At 39.6% G+C, this 23,860-nt stretch overlaps 1 protein-coding gene across 3 annotated transcripts in view; it reads right to left on the bottom strand.

The window, feature by feature from the left end:
- Positions 1-5,556: 5,556 nt before the first annotated feature.
- Positions 5,557-23,860, bottom strand: part of LOC147849241 (cytochrome P450 716B2-like) — a 40,100-nt gene continuing 21,796 nt past the window's right edge. For 2 of the 3 annotated variants that reach the window (XM_087337738.1, XM_087337737.1), the window contains exons 2-4: positions 6,293-6,478; positions 5,984-6,174; positions 5,557-5,873 (exon numbers count right to left, since the gene is read on the bottom strand). In XM_087337738.1, coding sequence (XP_087193864.1) covers positions 5,574-5,873; positions 5,984-6,174; positions 6,293-6,478 — 677 coding nt within the window. In that variant the 3' untranslated portion in view covers positions 5,557-5,573. Of the gene's footprint in view, positions 5,874-5,983; positions 6,175-6,292; positions 7,314-23,860 lie in introns of those variants that run through there. The other variant, XM_087337735.1, reaches the window with a different exon arrangement.

Raw genomic sequence — 23,860 nt, forward strand, 5'->3', positions numbered from 1 at the left:
TATGGTTCCTATAATTGTTCTTGATATTGGCTTTCTAAATCATGCTTTCTAGATCTCTCTCTTGTATACACACTTGTTCAACATCGTGATTACTATTCATATACTAATACAACAATAATGGTGGTCATTGCAATTAGGTGTTTATATTATTAGTAAGGATTAAGATCTAACATTAGCGAGAGTGATCCTGCCACAAAGTACCCGCGCTTAGGAATTCAACGCATTGGGTTCCATGAAACTTCTTATCATCATGAACCATCACCACTACCAATGAGAATCTAAGAGTCACAACACAAGTAGAGTTCAACATCGTGATTACTATTAATATACTAATACAACAATAATGTTGTTCATTGCAATTATATGTTTATATTATTAGTAAGGATTAAGAGCTAACATTAGCGAGAGTGGTCTTGCCACAAAGTACCTGTGTTTAGGAATTCAACGCATTGGGTTCCATGAAACTTCTTATCATCATGAATCATCACCACTACCAATGAGAATCCAAGAATCACAACACAAGTAGACATAACATAATTCAAGATATGATGAAGTAAACTCTAAACCCTTTCTCTTGGTTCATGGCAATGCCAACGGTTGTGCCACTGAAATATATGTAACATGAGAATGCTTTGAAAGGATATAGGGTTATCATAGTCAAGTATGGGGTTCGGTTTTAATGTGATTGCCAATACATATGCTACATAAGAAATAGCAGCATTGAATTAGTTGAGTTTGTGATATATCATTTTAGACATAACAAAACATCCACCAAAGCAATTTTTGAAAGCATTGACATATATTACATAAGACACTTTAGACATCCCCAACAATTTGAAAGTTGAAGTCTCTAGGAATGGGTTTGAACTATAAAAAATCTTTGTTTTTGTGGTTTGAAATCATGCCCTCTTGCTAACAATTTGGTCATAAAAATACAGCTTAAAAATCACTCACTAGAAACCAAGGTTTGCTTGGGTTCCATACATAGTACTATAGTAGATATATGTAGGCATACTTGCTTTGCCATTCAAATTAGTGGATATAGAGAATGCATTAATCACAATGTTAAAGGATAGTTTTTCAATCTCTAGATTTCCAAAATTAATTTCTCTACTTATTGAACAAGCAAACCTCAATTCGCCTAAAGTTGATGAGATGCCATATAACCTTTGAGGTGCTTTATGAATATATATAATATCTTCAAAAGTTTACTTTCCACCACAATCATCAGAAGTGCACTTTTTCGTTGTTCCATTCACGTTTTACGAATAACATCTAGAATAGGATAATGGTGTTCCCTACATAAGACTATCAAAATGATCTTAAAAGATATATGATGGGTTTTTGAAATCCCACTCTCAATTGGTAGTATATATGTAGATTATCCAAGTGAGCCATTAAGAAGAAGAACTTTAATATATATGATCATGATTTAAGTTTAATATGTTTGAACATTTTCTTTCTAAATGCTTCAATGAATTGAAATCTTGACATTATTGATGTTCCTATGACATGTTCATTAAGTAATTCATTATAATATTAAGTTGAATTGCAAACATTGATAGAGGGTCATTAAACAATTGTAATATGCAATTTGGCAACAACAACAAAAACATGATAAGAATATTGAGAATGTGACGGTCGTATAACCTTTCACCCTACATGAGAATTCTTATTATAAGCGTCTAGTTCATGTTTCAAATGATTAAATAAACAAATATCGAGGGAATATTATAAATACCCCTCTTGTATGGAGCATTATTGATTACCCCACATCGTTTTTCATAATACCAAAACACCCAATCAAGCAATAGAAACACGAAACTTTTTTCATGACCTAGACCTTAGTTAAAAGGAAAAGTTATTAGTGAACGGGAAACTAGATCAACTGATATTTTAAAAAGACTCACGGTGATCTAATTAATTTATTAATTTAAGAAGGTGAGCTTATTTGTGCACTAATATCACTTGAACTCCTCGATTATCTTGTCAAGTGTGTAAGCTAAACAGAAGAAGAAAGAAATAAACCGACCCCTAATCCTCTCTTTTACGCTTTTAGGTGGTTTATACATGATGAAATCTTCAATGGCCATCATTTAAAGTAATTAACATTGATTATCGATGGTGGCACATCTTAAAATGTAGTTGGCATTCTACATTGGCATTTGTAGTGAAAGTTTTCATTTAATGGCAAGCAAGCTATAGCAATCTATGAAAGTTGATAGGGAGTATAGACATGGCAATTTTGTTTATTTAACCAAGGTGAAATTGTTCTCTTGACAAAGTGTTCATGTCGCATATTAGCACCACTCGATTATGTCACCATTGTAGTGTTTGTCACAAGCACTTAGCTATATAATTGTGGTTTTAATAAGAGAAGAGAAAGTTTTACTATCATGTTTCGAGAGGTGAAATATGACTTCGGAAACCAATTAAGTGAATGATTTTTCTACATGTCAGTATGTGTGAAATTGACTAGTGATTGGGGAGCAACAAAACAAACCTCCTCCATAATGTGGGGATTAGATGCAATATATTTGCAGGTCATAGTGGCTGCAGATGAAGAGCAAAGAGCAACTCCAGGGTTTCGCCCCGATGAAGGGAAGGCTAAAGACGGCCCCGAGGTAAGGGAAGTTTCATCTCTTCCCAGCTCTTATTCTTATCGCTTGAAGGTCTCCATAGCTCCTATACCACTGCTATGAAGAGTAATAGAGACAGAGTAATCCCAACAATGAGCTCTACAGGAATGGTGGAGGTGAAGCTCACCATAGCCATGCTGCACCAATGCTAGTGGTAGTTCTCTTTTTTCTTTTCCTGTTTTTTTTAGTAAAGATCTATGTTTGTTATTAAAACAAAGATGGTAATACAACCCTTTGGTTATCTTCACAACTTCTTTACTACCCATACGGAAAGTGTTGTAATGCTAGATGACTTCTTTTTCTTCCCTCCAATTATGTGCCAATGAACGTTCACCAATATGTTTGAGAACCATATGTATATCCAAAAATGTAAGCCGCCATAGCCGATCAAACCATACACACATGCATCGAAAGATGTCCCCATCCCCGCATGTGTTCAACAAGTCTTTAATATATATCTCTATGTGTTCAACAAGTCTTTAATATATATATCTGCATGTCTGCAAATAGTGCCTTGAGTATATTTCTACTTGGGATCGGGTCGAACCTTTTTATAAATATAGGGAGGGACCAATGTGTCATACCAATTAATTGAAGACAAGCATCGGGAATCATGGGAATGGGTCAACCTCGATCTCATCTTGATTGTCAATAAACCAAGGCAAAGGGCCTCGAAAAGGGTCTTGGTTATCGATCACTCCTCCTTGAAACAAGCCGAGCTATATTTAATGACAAATTCCAAAATGCTTATAGCTTCTAGAACTTCCTAGATAGGCAACATTCTAAACATGCCCCAAATACGCAAATTAGAGGTTACTTTATGCTTTACCAAAGGAATGGCCGAGCATCCTCCATCTTTTTGTACATGATTATTTTACTTTAGAGAAATTGAAGCTTAGACCTTGCCAAACCAACATAACTAGTAGTTAAGTAAAAAATATCAAGGATCTTTCTTCCTCACCATAGCCAAACCATATATTTGAAATGTGAACTATCCAAAGGTCTCCACATTTCCTCTCCTTTTCCCTTTTATCTCTCAAGCTTATAGAGTCATGAAAATAAATTCAAATTGTATTGCAAGTGTCATGTGTAAGGCGTGAAACCATAACGTTACACACATAGCACCAAGGTGTTACCATTAGGATACACATTTCTACATTAATTGATTGTAACATTTGAGTATGCTTTCTGCATATTTGTGACCACACCAAATGCTTGAACGAATTCCTTGCACAATCACAATATGCACTCTTCATCTCAACATTCATTGGTAAAGTTCTTGATAATCGAGAGTCACTACTCACTACTCACTTTCACATGTAGCACATGAAAGTGTTATATTTTTTGTCTCATAGATCATATTTGACCTCTAAAGATGTTAATAAAATGTATCTATCTCTCTCTCTAATCCTAAACCTTATCTTACGCTTTTCACATCCAAGATTAAGCCCTAAGTCTTTACTTTAAATACTTAAGCTCCATTCTTGTATTGTAAGTATGATTGGTCGAGATATTGTTGATCAAACTTTTTGTTTGATATTTTGTCCTCTTCTTATGTTTGGTGAGTAAGCATCTTCCACTAACTTAACTCTTTCATTGTTTGTGTTAATTTTTCGTTACTGATAAGAGGAGAGGCACATGATTAGAGAGTTTGATTAGGAAGAAAAGGAAATATTGATAGATATGCTCAAGAGTTGTTGACACCGACTTCTCACGTGCCTCACCACAAAAGGGTCCCTGCAAACCTCATCCCTCGCAGTGATCAAACTCAAAGATACCCATTAGGTTAATGCATTAGCCCAAAATGACAACCATCTTCTCGATAATTGGCAACGAATGCACATTGATATTGTCATCCTTCAAGCAAGAAGAATAAGAGCCATCAAGACAAACAACTTCTCTTATCTCCTTCTTGTTCTGGCCTTCCCTTCATCAACAAATATTCGATCCATTGTGCTTTGAAGGAGCAAGCCCCACTCCATTCATGTTTGTCCGTTTAGAAATTTTGGCACTCATCAATTGCTTGGTCACTCATTTCTCGTGGATCCTTGAGGGTCCCAACAAAGTCACATCGATCGACCTCCTACCCTTCCATTTGAACGAGCTTCCAACATCCTCCTTCACCTTCACATTACATGATCTGATTTTTGACCATAATGTAGCTTTGGCATTCATAACCACCCAAATTGTACCCATACATTTATTTATATGCTTCGGAATTTGGCAAACCTTAGAGGGATGTACATTTGTTCAACTGAATAATTGACAAAACACCCTCCATAAGTTTTAACAATGATATACTTCACATTGTTTTCGTGTTCAAGCAAATTTGAGGTCTGGCATTTTGACTAATATTTATATGTATATTATAACATGATTGAGATTAAAAACATGTGGGAGTCAAAAGTATCACATTTTGATTAATTGTGTCGTATTCTACCACATTCAAGTCAATTTGGTCCACTCTTTGCACACATCGTCGTGATGTGGGAGCGGACATGAAGGAATAGGATAAACTAAATTACAATACGAAGGATTGAAGGAAAGGTAGAAATACGAAAAGAAGGTAATGACACAAGACGAAGTTAGATATAACAAAAGACTTAGCTCAATCGTCAAAAGCTTATAAAAACGTTTTACCTTATAGTAAATAATGAATACAAAAGTATGGTATTTACCATACTTGGAGGGTGTTTACCATACTCGAACTATCGAAACATACTCGAGTGTGAATGCACATATGGTACATATGGTTCATACTATAGAATTTCCATAACCCCCGCTTATTTTGCAAATAAACTAAAATTGAATATAAACAATGGATTATTCTCTCGACAAATAAACGTCGAGATAACATACTCTCAAGTCCGAACACCCTGAAGCTACTTTTATTGTTGCGATTTTCGAGTGATTGCGCGGTCATAGGGAATTGAATCAAAGAATGCGTGGTATCAACAAGATAGGAAGCCCCTTGACAGGGAAAGGCAAAGGGTCCATTGATATGAGTTCGTTGGGATCCTCGAGGGTCCACGAGAACCGGGTGACCAAGCGATGGAGGATCGCCAGAATCTCCATGCGTGCGAACTCGTTGCCCGGACACATCCTCGGGCCGCCACCGAATGGGACAAATGTGAATGGAGCCGGGCCCGCTCCTTCGAAGCGTGATGGATCGAACTTCTCGGGCGCCCGGAAATACTTGGGGTTGCGATGGGTGGAGTACACGGACCAATATATCTGTGTGCAGAGAAAAATAACAAACAATGCATGAGTGATGGATTAGTCTAGCTTCTATGCTGGAAGTTTGTCATTGATTCTATGCCATTCTCTCTCTCTCTCTCTCTCACCTTCCATGATTTGGGGATTCTGAAGCCATCGAAGCTCATGTCTTCCTCTTGTGCCACTCTGAATGACCCCTGCACTGCTGGCAGCAGCCTCATCGATTCCTGCACTACCCTCCATGAAAGCTTCATCTTCTGTGTATCTCCCCAATTCAACAGCTCACCGGGGGCCTTGCTTGCAGCGATCTCCTTGTTCTCTGAGTAATCACCACCAAAATACACATACAAATATCATTATTAAAGACTCTTCTTATGTGCGCTGTGACCAAGAATTGAGAATGATTGGGGCGGTGAAGGCCAACAAACAAAACCTACCTCTGTAAACTTCATCCATAATGTGGGGATTAGATGCAAGATATTTGCAGGTCATTGTGGTTACAGAAGTGCTGGTATCATGGCCTGCAAAGAGCAACGTGAGGATGTTGTCCTTGATGGCCTTATCGCAAAATGGTTCTCCCTGCTCATCCCTATAGTCCAGAAAGCCAGAGAGGATGTCTTCTTGTCCAGTGACCAAGCCAGCATCCATATCCCTCCTTCTCTCCTCGATCCATACCTGCAACCGCTTTCGTATCGCATCAGAAGCTGCGTGTGCTTTACTATATGCTGTTCCTGGGATGTTGATTGGCAGCTGAACGAAGCCTTTCACCATAGTGTCGAAGAGACCATGGAGCATATCTTGATCTTCTCTGTCCCCTCTACCAATGAAAACCTCGCAAGCTATGGAGAACATGAGCTTCTTCATAAGGGGGAAGAGAGCAACCTTAGATTGGCCTTCAAGGTGATCTCTTATGAATGCGAGCGCAATGCGATCGGCGCGGCTCATGTATCTTTGCAAGGATTCGGGCCGCAAGAACAGCATGAGCGCATTGCGTATGCGAGTGGCACGATGTCCGACACACCCCAGGAGGGATTCATTGCCGAGAACAGAGACAACGTTAATGGGCCACATGGAGTAGCGGTTAGAGAAGGCTACCTTGTTACCCGACGGGCTAGCGAGGACTATTGTTGGACAAGCTATTAGGCTCGTCTTGAAGGTCTCTCCATAGGCTGAGATGCGGTCATCGATGAATTTCCACGGGATCCCATTCCTTAGGTCTTGGATACACTCTAGGCTTTCGCCGACAAATGGAAGGCCGAAACGACCCGGAGGTAAGGGAAGTTTCTTCTCTTTCTGCATCAGATTCTTATTTTTCTTGCTTGATGGTCTCCATAGCTGCTGTAGTGCTACTATGAGGAGTAGTAGAGACAGAGTAACCCCAACAATGAACTCTACAGGGATGGTGGAGGTGAAGCTCACCATAGCCATATTTGGCCAATGCTAGAGTTAGTTCTCCTTCTCCTTCTCGCCAATATATGTCGATGAACGTGGACAAATGAGAAGCATATGTATATCCAAAAATTTAAGCCGCCTCATTTACTCCATTACCATTGCCTATCAAACCATACAAACACGCATGTGTTCAACAAGTCTTTATATATATATATATATTGTGACGTACACGTTTAGAACGAAATTCTGATGACTTCCATTAGCAATTAGGCTTATTTACACTCTTTATGGTCGTTCAGGTTACATTATTGGTTCGAGCCTTAACTACTCATTTGTCTCTTCTTGATGTGCATTGATTCGACTTGGGACCGAACCATCTTGTTTTGGTCCCATCACTTGACACCTCCCCCCTTTAGAAATTGAAAGCTAAGGTATTAGGCGTTTCACAATTGACAGCCCAAATTTAAAATGTGTCTTAACGTTGGATAATTGTCAAGACACTTAAGAAATTTAACAAGAAAAGGTTAGAATTTTTATTGTTCCCTTTCTAAAATGAAAATCAAGGTTTTGGACTCTGCTTATTCCTATTGTTTTGCCATTGCGTGGTTCGTCGGACTGTTCGTTGACTCTGCTACTTCATTGCTTGTGTTCGGTGGAGGGACCAACGCAACTGATTCAAGTATCTATTTTATTGGTGAAATGTGTGCAACAGTCTCGGATGTTGTATCCATTCATCATAGCCGATAGGTGTTAGCCCCGATGCGGTGCATCACCTGATATGGACCAAGTCATCGATGCATAAAAAACTCACAAAGTCCTACGCGGTGGATAGGGTAATAAACCCTAACCTGGTTCCCCGATGTCAAACTCACTTGGCTAATGTGTGGCGTCAAAATGCTTCTTCTGATGTTGTTGTGCCCGTTAGAGGACAAGAACATTGGATTGCAAGCATAGTATGTAATATACTCGAATGTATTGGCAAACATTATTTTTAATACGAATGCAAACAAATGTGTATGTTATCAAAACATTCTTATGGTTTTTTTTTACACTTTTTACCTTAAAAAGAAAACTACCTTATAATAAATAATGAATACAAAAGTATGATATTCTATACTTCGAGGGTGTTTACCATACTCGAATGATTGAAACATTCTCGAATGTGAATGCATGTATGGTACGTATGATCATACTATGATTGCAAGTATAACCACCATGTTGCATCGGTGTGATTAGTGTCTATCTTGACAGACTGTGGGTCTGGCAAAAGTCACGGATCCCTACTGTATAATGCTTGGAATGGACTCACCCTGGTTTATTCTTGAACCGAGGTGTTGTAAGCATGTACCGTGAATGGGAGTACTTGATCCCACGATTGGTGAAGCAGATCAACGTAAGTTGGTATCACTTGTTTGACAATTTTGTAATTCATCCTTTCTGTGAGCCCATTGGTTTGAGGATGGCACAGTGAGGTAAATAACTGCTTGATCCCTAAACTTTGTGCAACTATTTTGGTAACTTCACTTTGAAATTAAGATCCCTAATCCAAAAGGAGTTGTTGTGGACACCCATGGGGGGAATGACGCATCGCAATATTGCACTTGCTTCTGTACTTGTTGTTGAATAACGTAAAGCGACGGCCTCACACCAACGCATCAGGTACCCTGTGATCACTAATATGTATTTGTTGGTGTCAATGATCCGCACGTGGATTGCAAGTAAACCCCAACACGTGGGGCATGATTAGAGGAACATTGATATTGATTGTTGCAACATATCCATTGGAGAATTTTATAGAACCGAAATGGCCAGATAGTTTATGACTATGATAGAAATCAAGGTATGTCGTTCACAATGTTGCGGGGACATACAATCATGGTGGAAGTCCTGGATTTACATAATAGAGAAATATATATATATATATATGTCGATAAACGTTGACCAAGGAGAAGCACATGTATATCCAAATATGTAAGCCGCCTCTTCTTCTCCTTCATCTTCACCATAGCCAATGAAACCATACACACATGCATCCAAAGATGTCCACATCCCCGCATGTGTTCAACAAGTCTTTAATGTCTATGTATCTATCTATCATGTGTGTATGCATGCATGCATGCTTTATTAGATCGTGAGGTCCAAACAAGGAGTGCTGATAGTAGACAATAAGTAGGTGCGAGTATCTAAGAGGGACAGTGAGAGTTAGAGAAAAGGTTTAGGGTTTAGGATTTTGGGTTTGGGTTTTGGTTTAGGTTTTAGGGTTTGTTGATCACGATGTTTAGGTTAAATGTTTGATGTGGAGTTAGTGGGGGGTTATGGGTAGTAGTTGGGGCTAAGAGATATGATGGGGATCTTGGAGAAAAAGAGGTAGGTGGCTAGAAAGCATGAATTTAGAAATGAGGGAAGAGGGGTAAAACTTTAAAAAAAAGGGGGGGGAGGGGGTCAGAAATAAGAAGTGGGGGGAGGGTATGAATTAAAATTTTAGAGAAAGGGGAGGGGTAGAGTGACATTAGTGAAAGAGGTAGGGGTAGAGTGGAATTAGAAAAAGAGAGAGGGAGTGGTATAGAGAGAAATTTGTTAAAGTGAAGAGAGAGAGAGAGAGAGAGAGAGAGGAGTGAGAATTAGGAGGTATGGGTAGAGGGATAAATGGTGAAAAGTTGGAGGAGTAAAGTAAAATATATTTTAGAAGAGAGGTAGGAGAGTGTTGAGAGATCAAGCTCAACTTAGTTTAGTAGTTAGTCAACACATGTAACTTAGTAGTTACCTAGATAGAATCTAGTTAGTGTGTTGACCATAAATCCTTAAATAGGATTTTGTACTCGAGTGGGATACATTGTAGATCCACCACTCCATGCTCATTTAATATATGACTTACACGTTGTACCTATATTCTCCTAGCACATGTGCACCCTTGCACATAAAACCTATATATACCTCATTGAAGGTATTTTTGTATTTGATGATAGTTGATGATATTTACCTTTTAATATACTTTATCATCCCCCATTTTGTTTTGAGTTCATAAGTGTACTTCTCTCTCTCTTCCTCTCACGCACACATACATGCACATATCACTTAATCTTCCGCTACGTAATCGCTTAACTTAATCACATAATTAGGTAATAATTATTCTTTAATTAATTACCTAATCCTTAACATGGTATCAAAGCGTGTGGTTTAGCATATCCCCTAAGCCCACCCACACTCCGTGATTGTGTGTTCGAAACGCCAACAACAAATTTCGGCCATCCGCTACCGTAGTGCTGCCACATAGCACATCTACGAGACGAAAGGAAGAAGAGCCAAAAAGGAAGACACAACAACAAAATGAACACACAAATGGGTAGCTCGTTCCCTAGTGAAAAACTAGACTAGAGCAATTATTCATCTTGGGAGTACAAGATGACCCAATACCTCGTCGGCCAAGGGTATTGGAGCTACATTAACGACGTACTCGAGAACAAGCCCGATAACACAAACGCCAACTACCCAACGTGGGAGCAAGGAGCGAGTCGGGTAATCAATTGGTTGGCAACATGTGTCCACGACCATATGCTTAGCCACATTCGAGACGCCAAGACGCCTAAAGAGGCGTGGGAGAACTTAAAGAAAATGTTCGCCACTAACACGACCGCCCACAAACTTCAACTCCGGCAAGAGTTGAATAACATTCGGCAAAAAGACATGTCCGTGTCGGACTACACCGCCAAAATCAAGAGCATTTGTGACTCGCTTGGCTCCATCAACATAAACCTCGACGAAGACGAGATGGTTCAAGTATGCTTGGGCGGCCTCGCACAACAATTTGATCCACTATGGACAACAATCTTGGCGAGAGATAACCCTCCTTCATTCTTCGACCTCCAATCCATGTTATTGGTCGAAGAAAACCACGTCCAAACCAAAAGCAAGGCACCGGAAGGAAAAATGTTCTTCTCGAATTCAGACAGTGGTTGTGGAAGAGGTCGTGGCGGTAGAAGAGGAAGCTATCGAGGAACCTTCGAAAGAAGGGGGAACTTCCAAGCCGAACAAAGTCGGCAAACGAGGCCCGCAACTTGCAATTATTGCGGCAAAATCGGCCACTATGAGGCGGAGTGTCTGAAGAAAAGAAGCGAGTCGGCGTCGACAAGCCGACAACTCACAAACTACGCCAACAACTCCGAATACGATGATTATGGCGGACTATTCGTAATGAGGCATAGAGTGAACTCTATGACGGCCTCCAACTCCGCAAGCGCCTACAACTCAGAAGATGTGTGGTTCGTCGATTCCGGTGCCTCACATCACATGACATCTCACGAAAAGTGGTTTTGTGATTTATGAACGCCGGATCGACCCAACTTCATAGAGACGGGAGATGACACCACGCACCCCATTCGGCACATCGGCAATGTCCCATTCGGGAAAGAAGGTGAGCAAACTTGCATAAAGAATGTCTTGCAAGGGCCCACAATAACGAAGAATTTGGTCTCGGTCGGCCAAATCGTGGAGCAAGGCATGCAAGCCCGCTTCAACAACGAAGGTTGTTTCATTGAGAAAGATGACCGACTCATAGCGAAGGGGCGGAGAGACGACTGAATGTTCATCCTCGATTCGAACGAGGTGAAATTGGCAATGTACGCTAAAGGTCTCAAAAACGAGACGAACATCGAGTTGTGGCACAAAAGAATCGGCCACATCAACCTCCAATAGCTTCGAGCTATGCAAACAAAGGGAGTCGTCATCGGACTTCTGACATTCGAGTCGACCGAGTCTGCGAAGCGTGTCAACTCGGCAAACAACATCGACCCCCATTCCCGAAGGAGAGCTCCGCAAGCAAAGGCCTCCTCGACATAATACACTCAGATGTATGGGGACCAACTCAAACGCCGACGATCGGCGGATCCTGATACTACGTAACCTTCATCAACGACTACTCGCACTACGCGTGGATCTACCCGATGAAGAAGGAGAGTGAAGTGTTCTCCCACTTCCAAAAGCTCAAGGGGCAAGTCGAAAAAGAAACCGGTCGTCACATTCGATACCTACGATCTGATGGAGGAAAGGAGTACTTCTCCGACGAGTTCACCTCCTACCTCCAAAGTGAAGGCATTCGGAGACAATTCTCATGCCGACACACACCCCAACAAAATGGAGTTGCCGAAAGGAAAAATCGGCAAATACTCAAGGTAGCACGCGCCATGATGTATGAGAAGCACATGCCGAATTTCTATTGGGCCGAAGCGGCATCCACAGCCGTCTATCTCATGAACTAGTGCACCACCAATGGAGTCCATGAGCTAACTCTATACGAGCTCCTCATCGGAAGGAAGTCGATCCTGTCGCACCTCAAGGTGTTCAGAAGCATTGCGAATGTACGCATCCCGAACGAACAACGATAGAAGCCCGACGCGAAGTTGGAGGAATGTATCCTCATAGGATACTCGTCCGAGAAGAAGGCGTACAAGTGTTTCAACCCTTCTACCCGAGCGGTTTGGGTAAGTCGAGACGTAGTCTTCGACGAGTCCGCATTGTGGTACGTACCAGAGGCAACTTCGACTCTAACTTCGGTCGACCCAGAATGCGCCAAACAAGAGGTAGAAGATGGAGATCATTTCGAACACATGTTCGATGAAAGTCCGATTACGATTGAGCTTAGTGGACCACAAGAGCCCCCACACAACCCAAGCACATCGCGGCCAAGTACGAACCCAAGGTAAGATGCCCGAATACGAAGTTGATCACCCCGACGACAATGATTCAGATGGATCGGCTCCCTCACTAGATAGTGAGTTCAGTGTACCCATCATGCGTACACCCGAAGTAAAGAAGGCGCTCACATCGGCGAGCGAAAAACTTTGACGCTCTTCTAGAGAGAAGAATCTCGTCGCTCGGCTCGGCTAAAACGAGTATATGGCCCATCATTACGCCTTCGTGATAAAAGTAGCGACCGACAAGAGCCCAAGAGCTCCACCGAAGTGGCTCGTAACCCACGATGGGTGGAAGTAGTCGACCTACACCCACATGCTACAAGCCTTCGTCACCGGCTTGAGGGGGAGTTCCTTAATTAATTACCTAATCCTTAACAGAGAGTATAAAGTAAACTAAGTTTTAAGGAGGGAGTGAACTTAGAGGTAGGGGGAGAGGGTAGAGTTAAAATTAGAATGAGGGGGTAGGTAGAAATCTTGAAAAAGGAGGGAGGGGTAATAAAACAGAATTTGAAAAAAAGGGGAGGGGTAGAATGAGATATAGAAGAAAGGAGGGGGGAGGGGTAGAAAACTATTTTTAAGAGAGAAGGGAGGAGGGGTAGAAGATGAAAATTAGAAATAAGGGGTGAAGGGTAGTGACAGAGGGAGGGGTAGATTGAAAGAGAAATAATGATAATAATAAGTAACGTGAAAAAAGAGAGTGGGGAGGGGAAGAAACAAAATTGTTAGATAAAAAAGAGAGGTAGATTCAAAAAGAAAGTGAAGGAGGGAAGGGTAGAGTGAGATTTGGAGGAAGGGAGGAGGGGTCGGAAAAATTTGGAAACTAAGGGTAACAATCGGCAATGGTTCGGTTCGGTTCGAGAGGGTCCAAACCATTTAAAATTTTTGAAACCTGAACCGAACCACGAACCGTTAAACCATTTTCAAACTGTTAAACCATTAAACCGTAAAAACCATGGTTTCGTGGTTCGGTTTCTATTTTTTCAACATAGGTCAAATTTTAAATTGTTTAAAATTTATAATATTTTGTTTTTAAAATTTTTTAAGATGTTCCTAAAATGTGAGAATAAGGTTTAAAAATGAAAAGATTGTTTAAAAACAATTTTTAGAATTTTTTATAAAATTTTTAAAAATAAAGAATAAAAAACTGTTAAACTGTTAAAACCGCAGTTTTTGACTGTTGAAACCAAACCGAACTGTTAATAAAACCCTAAACCTAAACCGAACTGTTGCCGATTGTTAACTAAGGGGGAATTAGTAAAAGAAGGAGGGGTATAGTATAAAAAGAGAAAAGTATAGGGGAGGTAGAGTTGGAATTTAACAAAGAAAAAATGGAGAGGGGGAAATTAGGAGGTAGGGGTATATTGAAAATAGTAAATGCGGGAGGGGTAGAGTAAAATTTAGAAGAGAGGAAGAGAGGGTAGGAACTAAAATGTAGAAGTAAAAGAGGGAGGGGTAAAGTGAAAAATTAGAGGGTAGGTGGAAAAATGAAGTTTTAAGGGAGGAGGGCTAGAGTTAGATTTAGAAGTGAAACGGGGAAGGGTAGTAGAGTGAATTTTGAAAAACAAAAAAGGGAGGATTGGAGTAAATAGATTAAAAAGAGTGAGGGGAGGGGTATAGCAAATAGATTTAAAAGAGGGGGAGTGATAATGGTTGCGCGTATATACCGGCTACAACATGTAGTTCCGAGCATTAGTAAAAGAGGGAGGGGGCGGTATGCACGGTTACTGCATGTAGTCCTGTGCTAATAAAACAAAGGAGACATAGAAGGGGCGAGTGATGAGTGTCGGTGTTGCATGTCGGGAGGGTAGGAGAAACCGGTGTTGCCATCGCAAATTCCAATCAACGTTTTTCGAGGGCACTCATCACGAAACAGATGCTCGATGGGTGTCGATGCACAACCGTCGCGGGTGCCATTTTCCATTGAATGGGCCTCTATAGAAAGGATGAAGTACGCTTTATTAGACCGGAAACGAGGAGTGCGGATAGTAGACAATCTGTGGGTGCGAGTATGTAAGAGGGAGAGTGAGAGTTAGAGAAAAAGTTTAGGGTTTAGGGTTTAGGGTTTGGGTTTGAGTTTGGGCTTTTAGAGAAAGAGAGAGAAAGGGGGAAGACTAAGAAAGTAAAAAGTGATTTTTAGAAAGGGAGTAGGAGGAAAAGTTATTTTTAGAGAGGAAGGGTAGGGGGGAGATAAAAGCTAGGGAGGGATAAAGATAAAATAGGACAAAAAATTGGGGAGGGCATAAATAGTAATTTTAAGGGATGGGAGGGGTAGGGAAAAATAAGAAAAAGTTGGGGAGGACAAAGTTAGGAAAACTTGGGGAAAGGTGAAAATTAGAGGAAAAGGAGGAGGAGGGGTAGAATGAAAATAAAGAAGAAGCAAATGAAAGGACGGGTGGGAGAAATTGAGGGGAGGATAAAATTTAAGAAGTGAGGGAGGGGTAGGATGATAGAATCTAAAAGGAGAGGCGTGGGGTCGGAGTATAAATTGAAAAAGTGAAGGGAGGGTTAGAACTTAGGACTCAAGAGGATAAACTTGAAAAGGTGAGGGGTGGGAGATTTTTCCATAAAAATTATCCTCCATTAGTATTAAGATTAAAGTAGCCAAAGGCAAGATACAAGATAATCCAACATTACAATGAATATTGTGCAGCCAATCTTTCTTAATAAAGATAAAGGCAAGATACAAGATAATATCAGTAAACTTCTCCCTAAGTAATATTGTTGCCCTACCAACGTCCATATCACCAATTAATGTCGATGCCTTTTTTGTTATTAACCGTTCGGTTCTAGCAAGGAGTGCGGGTGACTTTGTGATATGGTAGATAATGTAATTGGAAAAGAAGAGATTCTAAGCACAGAGGTGAGAGAGAGAGAGAGAAACTTAAGAAATTTTCATTAAAATGAAAGGAAAGACCTTATGTAGCAAACTAGTTTCGCTCACTTAGAGCTCATCAGTGCAAAAGGTGGTTTATATAGGATGTTGAGAATGGGGAAGGGAAGAGAAAGAGGGAAAGTATAATCATAGTGAATGGGGTGTAATAAGAGTGTAAATAGATGGAGGGCTGAAAGGATTTAAGGTGGAAGATCTTGATGATAGGGGGGGTGGTGATAAAGGGGGAAATGAGTTGGTGATAGGAAGATTGATAGGGTGATAAGATAGATGAGTGAGTGGGATAGGGTGATAAGGGGAAATGAATGAGTGATAGGGTATGTAATTATAAGTACATAAACATAAGATGGTGAGAAGGTGAAAATAAAAGAAGGGAATAAGAAGGGAAAGGAAGGAAAAGAAAAAGGAAGTTAGTAAGAGGTGGTGGGGAGAAGGTTTGAGGGAAAAGTGGGAAGAGAGGGAAGAGAGAGTGTATAAAAAGGTAGTGAGAGATATAGGGGAGGGGGAAGGGAGAAAAAAGGGAGAGAGAGAGAAAAGGGATGAGTGAAGATATAAAATAGTAGTAAGGGGGAGAGAGAGAGAGAGAGAGAGAGAAATATGGATTTTAGTGAAATATAAGGGAATGATGGGGGGGAAGGGGGAAAGGGAGATGTGTGTGACTAGTAAATAGTAGTAATGGGGAAGGAGAGAGGAACAAGGAAGGGGGATAGATTAAATGAAGGGTGAGAAAATATGTTTATGGGGTCTAGGATGTTTTTAGTTTTGACTAGAAAGGAGTGGAGATTTTTGAATTTTGTCCAACAGATAATGGATTTAGGGATATGTTGTAGTTGGGGATGTAATTGGATATTAGAGTGTAGGCTAGTGAGCATTTCTTTGATAATTAGTGTGGGGGTTGGTGAGTATATCTAAGTTTAAAGATAGTGGGTGGGGTAATTTTTTTAGTTTTTTCTTTGAAGAGGAGAGTGTGCCTAAGGGAGTAAGGGTGTTTTCCAAAGTTCTTTAGAATAAAATGCGTGGGATAACCTCGGGCCCTAAGTCTCGTAAAGAATTTCTTTTGCATATTTAAATAACCTAGGGATGTGCTTTCTCTAACCATATATCTTTTTAATTCATTCGAAACAAAACTATTTTAACATGGAGAGGGTGATTGGAGGCATAAGGGATGTATTGATATGTATCAAGTGTTTTTTGAAAGCAATTAAAAGTGAATCTATTATTGTCTAAGTTAATCCACAAGTCTAAAAAGGGTAGTTTCGTGTAAGAAGTATGTATGGTTAGTTTGATAGAGTTTTGAGTAGTGTTACTATAGAAATTTAGGTATTCAAAAAGTTGGGGTTTAGTACTAGTCCAGATGCCAAAGGCATCATCAATATACCTAGGGGAAATAGAAAAGGTGGGGTGATGGATTGGAATTTTCTAGATATGAGAGGAAGAGACATGCGTAGACAACAGAAAAATTACTACCCATGGCTGTTCCTTTTACCTGTTGATAAATTTGGTTGTTGAATTTTAGGAAGTGGTATTCTAAAGTGAGGGCTCATGACCATATCCCCATGTAATTTCTTTTTCAATCTTAATGATAATTAGTAATAACTTTGCTCTTAATCTCTCTCTCTCTCTCTCTCTGAACATGTTAGTAACATTTGTTTTAGTCTTTTTAATTAATACTTAATAACTAGCCCTCTCTCCCTTTCTCATTATATTTTTAGATGTTTTAGTTATATTTAAGTTTTAATCCCTATAGTAATTTAAGTTATCAAGGTTTAATCTCTCTCTCTCTCATGCTCTCTAAGCCATGCACCGATGATACACCATGCACACTCCTTGTCGACGATCGTATGATCAACAAAACCAAGTAATGTTGATGCCATGCCAAAGCCACTAACATCAATTCCATCGTATTCAACATGTACTGATATATCTTCTTTCACAATGATTCCTTGATCACTGCTACATGTAAGAGTTCATCATATCCAAATGATCCAGATGAACCTACCATATAAAAATACTGGTTCTCTACTCAATCCAATCTCCTCAAACCCTCATGCAAATTTGCTTCTGCCTCCGCCACCATCTTTGCTCATCATTGTATAAACTAAAAACAAATAAATGTGCTTCAAAATATTTCCACATCAGCCATCTCTCCATTTTCCATGGAATTCCTGTATAGACAACAAAGAAAAAATTAGTTGTCCTCATCCACTCGTGATGTTTTGCTTCAACCCTCGACAACATCCTCACTCATCCTTTCAAAAATAAATCAGCTTTCTTTTCCACAATATCCATCTTGCCAAAGTCCTATATCTCTCTATTTTTAACAATTTCCTGTACATACACAAAACAGAATTAATCCACTCTCCTCACCCTCATAAAACCTTGCTTCTACCTCTTCCACCATCTTCACTCATCATTCTGAAAACTGAAAGTAAATAAGACTGCTTCAAAAACTTCCACATCAACTATCTCTCCATTTTGTATCAAGATCCTCTTGCCATTCATCACTCGAGTCTTGTACCTACAAAAACCATAATGAATCCACTCTCTTGAAACCCTCATGAAACCTTGCTTCTACCTCCACCACCATCTTCACTCATCCTTCCAAAATTAAATCAACTTCATTTTCCACTACAACCATCTTGCCATTCATCGCCTGATTCCTGTACCTACAAAAACCAGAATGAATCCACTCTCCTCAAACCCTCATGAAACCTTGCTTTCGCCTCCGCCACCATCTTCACTCATCCTTTCAAAATAAATCGGCTTCACTTTCCACTACAACTATCTTGTCATTCATCGCTCGAGTTCTATACCTACAAAAAGAAGACCAGAATGAATCCACTCTCCTCAAACCCTCATGAAACCTTGCTAATGTCACGACACAATGATATCAAATACGTAGTTAATGAGGAGGATTGAACCTGCAACCTCACATCTACAACCACTCCAACTGGAAGCATCACCCCTCTTTGTTATCGCCTTTGCTTCTAGAGTTACCATCATCATTGTCCTTGCTTCCAGAGTTACCGTCATCAACATCCTAGTCTTCGACATCATCTTTTCCAACACCTCTTCGCCCAACCTTCATCGTAATCAACAGTACTTGTTATCTTTTATAGGTATCATTTTGCATCACGATTTTGGCGAGGATTGCTTTCGATCGCTCACCTTCCTAGTTTCGGTGGGAGTTACAACCACTCACTTTCTTGGTGGGGATCGAATCATTGCTCGCTTGCACTCCATTTTCATTTTAGTTCAAGTCTTGTGCCACTTTCCTTTGGCGAGGACCGATTCCGATTGCTCACCTTCTAGTTATTGTGGGGGTCACAACCGCTCACTTTCCTGGTGGGAATCGAGTTAGTTTCTCGCTAGCACTACCGCTTGTGCTGTGTTTTGGGTCAACCTCGACTATCTACCCTCTCATAATAGAGGGAGTCAAGTTGACCGCTTCGCTTGCACTCCTTCGCTCGTTCGTGTTCCAATTCCTAGTGACGGTCGCATAGTCGCTCACTTTGGTTCGTGTTCTAGTTCTCGGTGAGGACTGCATGGTCGCTCACTCTCGTTCATGTTGCTGGTGACGGTTGCCTGGTCACTCATGCCCATTTGTGTTCGAGTTCTCCGTGAGGGCCGCATGGTCGCTCACTCCTATTCGTGTTCCAGTTCCTGATGAGGGTTGCATGGTCGCTCATGCCCGTTCAAGTTCCCAATGAGGGCTGCACATGGTCGCTCACATCTGTCGGTGTTCTAGTCTTCAGTGAGGGCCACACATGGTCGCTCACACCTGTCGAGGTTCTAATCTCTGGTGAGGACCGTACATGGTCACTCACACCCGTCGGTGTTCCAATGTTCGGTGAGGACCGCACATAGTCGCTCACGTTCGTTGGTGTTCTAGTCTCCATTGAGGACAACATATGGTTCCTCACGCCCATTAGTGCTCCAATTCCCATCCACCCCTACACCACGCTTTCGAAAAGGCGTCTGTAAAGGGGAGGATAATGTCACGACACAATGATATCAAATACGTAGTTAATGAGGAGGATTGAACCTGCAACCTCACATCTACAAGATGTCATGCTCAACCATTTTGATGTGAGCATGCATTTATATATACTGGTTTAGTATTCTATAGTCTAGTATATAATACATTTCAAAATAAGAATATTCTAGTCGTTAGTATATTCTAGAAATATTGTACAACATATTCCAGATGAGTATATTCTAGAAATATTGTACAACATATTCCAGATGAGTATATTCTAGAGATATTTCTTGAGTATATTCTAGAGATATTCAATCTCGGAACATGTATAAATACTTGTAACCTCCTTGGTCCCTTTCAAGGGATTCAACACCAGTCATTGACACATCAATCTAGTATTCTTGTTTAGCCTCATATTTGTCTCCTTGATCTTTATTTTTGTCTTCATGGCCTCATGTCGCTCACAACATCTAGAGTTCCTAGCCTCGTCACATCTAGCTCCAAGTTCATCGTCACTCGTAGCCCCATCATCTGTGCTCCGTCCTAGTCCGCGCTTGGTGTGTCTGTGACAGCTTCTACCTCCGCCACCATCTTCACTCATCATTCTAAAAACTGTAATTAAATAAGTCTGCTTCAAAAAAACTTCCACATCAAAGCATCTTGCCATTTTCCATCAAAATCCTCTCCATTTTCAGTACTTTCCTGTATATACACACTCCTCAAACCATCATGAAAATTTGTATTTGCCTCTGTCCCCGTCTTCATTCATCGTTCTAAAAGTTACAATAACTAAATATGCTTCAAAATAATTCCACAGCAAAGCTCTCGCCATTTTCACCAAATTCCATGTTGTCTACACTAAGAACGGTGTTGGTGGCAAAAACAACCAACGAGGTGGAACGTAATTCCACTTAACATCATCACCTGCATCCAACAAAATAGGAATAACTGCCCAAACTCTACGAATTCTTCTTCTTTTCCGGTTAGCTTTATTTCCATAACCCTTATAACTATCATACTCACCTTTACTGTATGTATCACTAATTCCCAAAAGGTCTTAACCTTATCCACAACATGAATTTGTTCATCATTGTATAGTTTGGAACATCTCGCTTTCTACAAAACCCATAGGGCCAAAGAGAAAACAATTTGCCAAACATAACACCGTGAGAAGAACTTGATTCCCGGTATGGAGGTTGAAACAGAGTATACCTGAAAACTTTTTACCTGTAAAGTCACTAAAGAATTATGATAATAATAAAAAACCTTTTGTTGATCCAAAGTTCCCTAGAATACTGCACCCCACGTGAAAATGGTTGACCTATACTTACATTTAAACATTTTCTTCCTAAAATCTTTGATGATTTGCAATCTTGACATGTTCATTAAGTAATTCGTTATAATATTAAGTTGAATTGCAAACATTGATAGAGTGTCATTAAACAATTGTAATATGCCCTATTGGCAACAACAACAAAAACATGATAAGAATATTGAGAATGTGATAGAGTCATATAGCCTTTCACCCTACATGTGAATTCTTATTATAAGAGTCTAGTTCAAGTTTCAAATGATTAAATAAACAAATATCAAGGGAATATTATAAATACCCGTCGTGTATGGTGCGTTATTGATTACCCCACATCGTTTTTTATAATACCAAAACACCCAACAAGCAATAGAAAGAAAGAGGAAACTTTTATTATGAACTAAACCTTAGAGTTAAAGAGAAAAATTACTAGTGAAGGGGCAACTAGATCAATAGAGATTTTAGAAAGACTCAAGGCGACCTAATTAATTTATGTGTGCACTAATATCACTTTAATACCTCAATTATTTTGTCGAAAGTGTAAGCTAAAAAGAAGAAGAAAGAAGTAAATTGACCCCTAATCCTCTCTTTAGACTTTTACAATGGAGTTGTCCTTGTGAGCGTCTACTTTTAGGTGGTTTATACATTATGAAATCTTCAATGGCTATCATTTAAAGTATGTAACATTGATTATGGATGGTGGCACATCTTAAAATGTAGTTGGCATTCTACATTGGCATTTGTAGTGAAGGTTTTTTTCATGTAATGGTAGGCGAGTCATAACACATCTATAAATGTTGAAGAGAGTATAAACGTGGCAATTTTGTTTATTTAACCAAGCTGAAATTTTTCTCTAGACAAAGGGTTCATGTTACATATTAGCTCCACTCAATTATGGCACCATTGTAGTGTTTTTTACCATTGTATTACCATATGTATGTTTGTGGCGGCCTAAGAGCAATTGAACTATTATTTGTGGTACAAATCCAAGAGCCATTGAAAAGGATAGGGAAACCCTCTCAAAGTGTTGTAATGCTATATGACTTCTTTTTCTTCTCTCCAATATGTGCCGATGAACATTGACCAATATGTGTGAGAACCATATGTAAGCCGCCATAGTTGATCAAACCATACACATACATCCAAAGATGTCCACATCCCCGCATGTGTTCAACAAGTCTTTAATATATAACTACATGTCTGCAAATAGTGCCTCGAGTATATTTCTACTTTGGATTAGGTCAAATTTATTTTTAAATATAGGGAGGGACCAATGTGTCATACCAATGAATTGAAGACAAGCTTCGGGAATCATGGGAACGGGTCAACCTCAATCACATTTTGATTGTCAATAAACCAAGGCAAAGGGCCTTGAAAAGGGTCTTGGTTATCGATCACTCCTCCTTGAAACAAGCTGAGCTATATTTAATGACAAATTCCAAAATGCTTATAGCTTCTAGAACTTCCTAGATAGGGTTAGACCTTTAGAGAATTTGTACATGATTATCTTACTTTAGAGAATTTGAAGCTTAGACCTTGCCAAACCAACATAATTAGTAGTTAAGTAAAAAATATCAAGGATTTTTCTTCCTCACCATAACCAAACCATAGATTTGAAATGTGAACTATCCAAATGTTTCCACATTTCCTCTCCTTTTCCCTTTCATCTCACAAACTCATGGTGTCTTAAAAATAAACACAAATAGTATTGCAAGTGTCACGTATAAGTCTTGAAACCATACCTTACACATGAATCACCAAGTGTGAACCATTAGGATAAGCATTTCTATCTTAATTGATCAAATTTGACTATGCTTTCTGCATATCTTTGATCATACCCACATGAGTTTCTCTCATAATCACAATCTGCACCCTTGAATTGTAACAAAGTCAAGATAATCTTGTTGCATATTATTCGAAATAATTCGTTAATGTATTTCACTTTTTGGTGCCTATATAAATTTTTATTGTGTAATGTATTATCTAATGTTTCTCATTATTGAGCAAGGATCATATTTGTGATTTTGAGTTCATATCGTAAAGTTACACAATTAGGGGAAAGATTTACGAAAAGACCCATACTCAAAACTCAAACCGTCAACAAAAAGAGTTCGTTGTCAGATTCCTAATGGTTCTTTGAAAATACAAATCCAATCTCCAAGTGAGAAGTTAGAGTCTTCTCCTCCTCCAATCTCCAGTTCGGGAATAAAATAATACAATGAGTGTTTAGGCCTAATGTACAATGTCATAAATGTAATCGTGTTAGGCAAGATTTGAACCTAAGTTACACGGTACACCAATAAAGTTAAAAAACATTATATTTACGAATAAGGTAACTATTATTGAGTGTTACATTGTAATAAAGTTTACATATACATAATTAAAAACCACTAAGAGAAACCCTCTAGATACTAAACTAAATATTGATGTGTAATCTAAAGTCTCCAACACAACAATTCGAATCCACAACCCATCCTCTCTAGTTGTAGTACCCGGTGGTTTTGGTCACGTTTCTTCACATGCATGCACGTAACTTCACGACAACATTTCTCTCTCAATGCCAAAGTCTCTCTCAATTGCAATGTTTATCATTATAATTCTTGAACATCAAGATTCACTACTCAAATCATGTAATGCAAGGTTCGAAAAGGATAAGAAGCCCCTTCACAGGGAAGGGCAGAGGATTCATTGATATGACTTTGTTGGGATCCTCGAGGGTTCATGAGAAATGGGTGACCAAGTGAT

This window comes from Azolla caroliniana, unplaced genomic scaffold (genome assembly GCF_043228905.1).
Source record: "Azolla caroliniana isolate FFs.n. ecotype wild unplaced genomic scaffold, voAzoCaro1.0.p SCAF_108, whole genome shotgun sequence".
Taxonomy (NCBI): Eukaryota; Viridiplantae; Streptophyta; class Polypodiopsida; order Salviniales; family Salviniaceae; genus Azolla; species Azolla caroliniana.